This window comes from Tupaia chinensis, unplaced genomic scaffold (assembly GCF_000334495.1).
Source record: "Tupaia chinensis unplaced genomic scaffold, TupChi_1.0 Scaffold000201_1, whole genome shotgun sequence".
Taxonomy (NCBI): Eukaryota; Metazoa; Chordata; class Mammalia; order Scandentia; family Tupaiidae; genus Tupaia; species Tupaia belangeri.
The window spans coordinates 2,492,702-2,493,452 of record NW_006159676.1 but is presented as its reverse complement, the minus strand read 5'-3'; the positions used below and the strand labels follow the sequence as shown (position 1 = coordinate 2,493,452).

Sequence of the window (751 nt, the reverse complement as noted above, 5' to 3'; positions counted from 1 at the left end):
CCCCCCCCCCCCAGAGAAGAGTCAAGAAACTGCTTTGAATGATTTATTTCCTACTGGGGAGACAGCAAGAAGGGGAGAGGGTGTCACAAAAGCCGGCAGGGTGGCCTCTGGAAGGAGGACAATGGCCTTCCGTGTTTGGCATGGCTGTAAAACTGGGGCGTGTCTTCTCCTCCAGTGGACGGACCGTGGCCCCGGCCTGAGCGGGTGGGGGGCGCCCCGTCCCGGAGCCCCCGAAAGCCCAAGGAATTTATGGTGCGGTGTAGACCCAGGGCCTCACCCGACCAGACGTTGGGGTCCCCGCGAAGTGGCGCCCGCCCGAGGAGAAGTCAGTGGGGACAGATGGCCCGCAGGTCTCGCTGGGTGCAGCCGAAGAGGCAGCAGCGACGAGCGGGGTTGGCGGGCGCCGCCCGGTGGTGGCGATGACGCTGAGCGACCTGGGGCAGGGGCTGGGCGTCTCCATCCGACACCAGCCCTTGGAGGAGGTGGCGTCTCCCCAGCCACTGCAGCAGCTGGCCTGGGGACGCACAGCAGATGACAGAATGATTAGTCACTGGACTCCCAGGGAGTCGGCCCTGTGCAGTTCTGGTTAGTGTAATGGCTATGTCGCTGGACTCCCACATAGTCGACTGTGGGTTTGCCCCGGACCCGGTGGCTTAAAACTCACGCCGGGCGTGTGTGCATGCGTGCCCAAGATCCCGAGAGGAGAATGGGGGAGAAGGGATTGCGGCGTGGCCATCCCCCCGGGGGGTGA

The 751-nt window shown here is 64.6% G+C and overlaps 1 protein-coding gene across 1 annotated transcript in view; it reads right to left on the bottom strand.

Moving 5' to 3' along the window:
• Positions 1-29: 29 nt before the first annotated feature.
• Positions 30-751, bottom strand: part of INSL3 (insulin like 3) — a 4,588-nt gene continuing 3,866 nt past the window's right edge. The window contains exon 2 of the mRNA XM_006147126.3: positions 30-514. Coding sequence (XP_006147188.1) covers positions 327-514 — 188 coding nt within the window. The 3' untranslated portion in view covers positions 30-326. The remainder of the gene's footprint in view (positions 515-751) is intronic.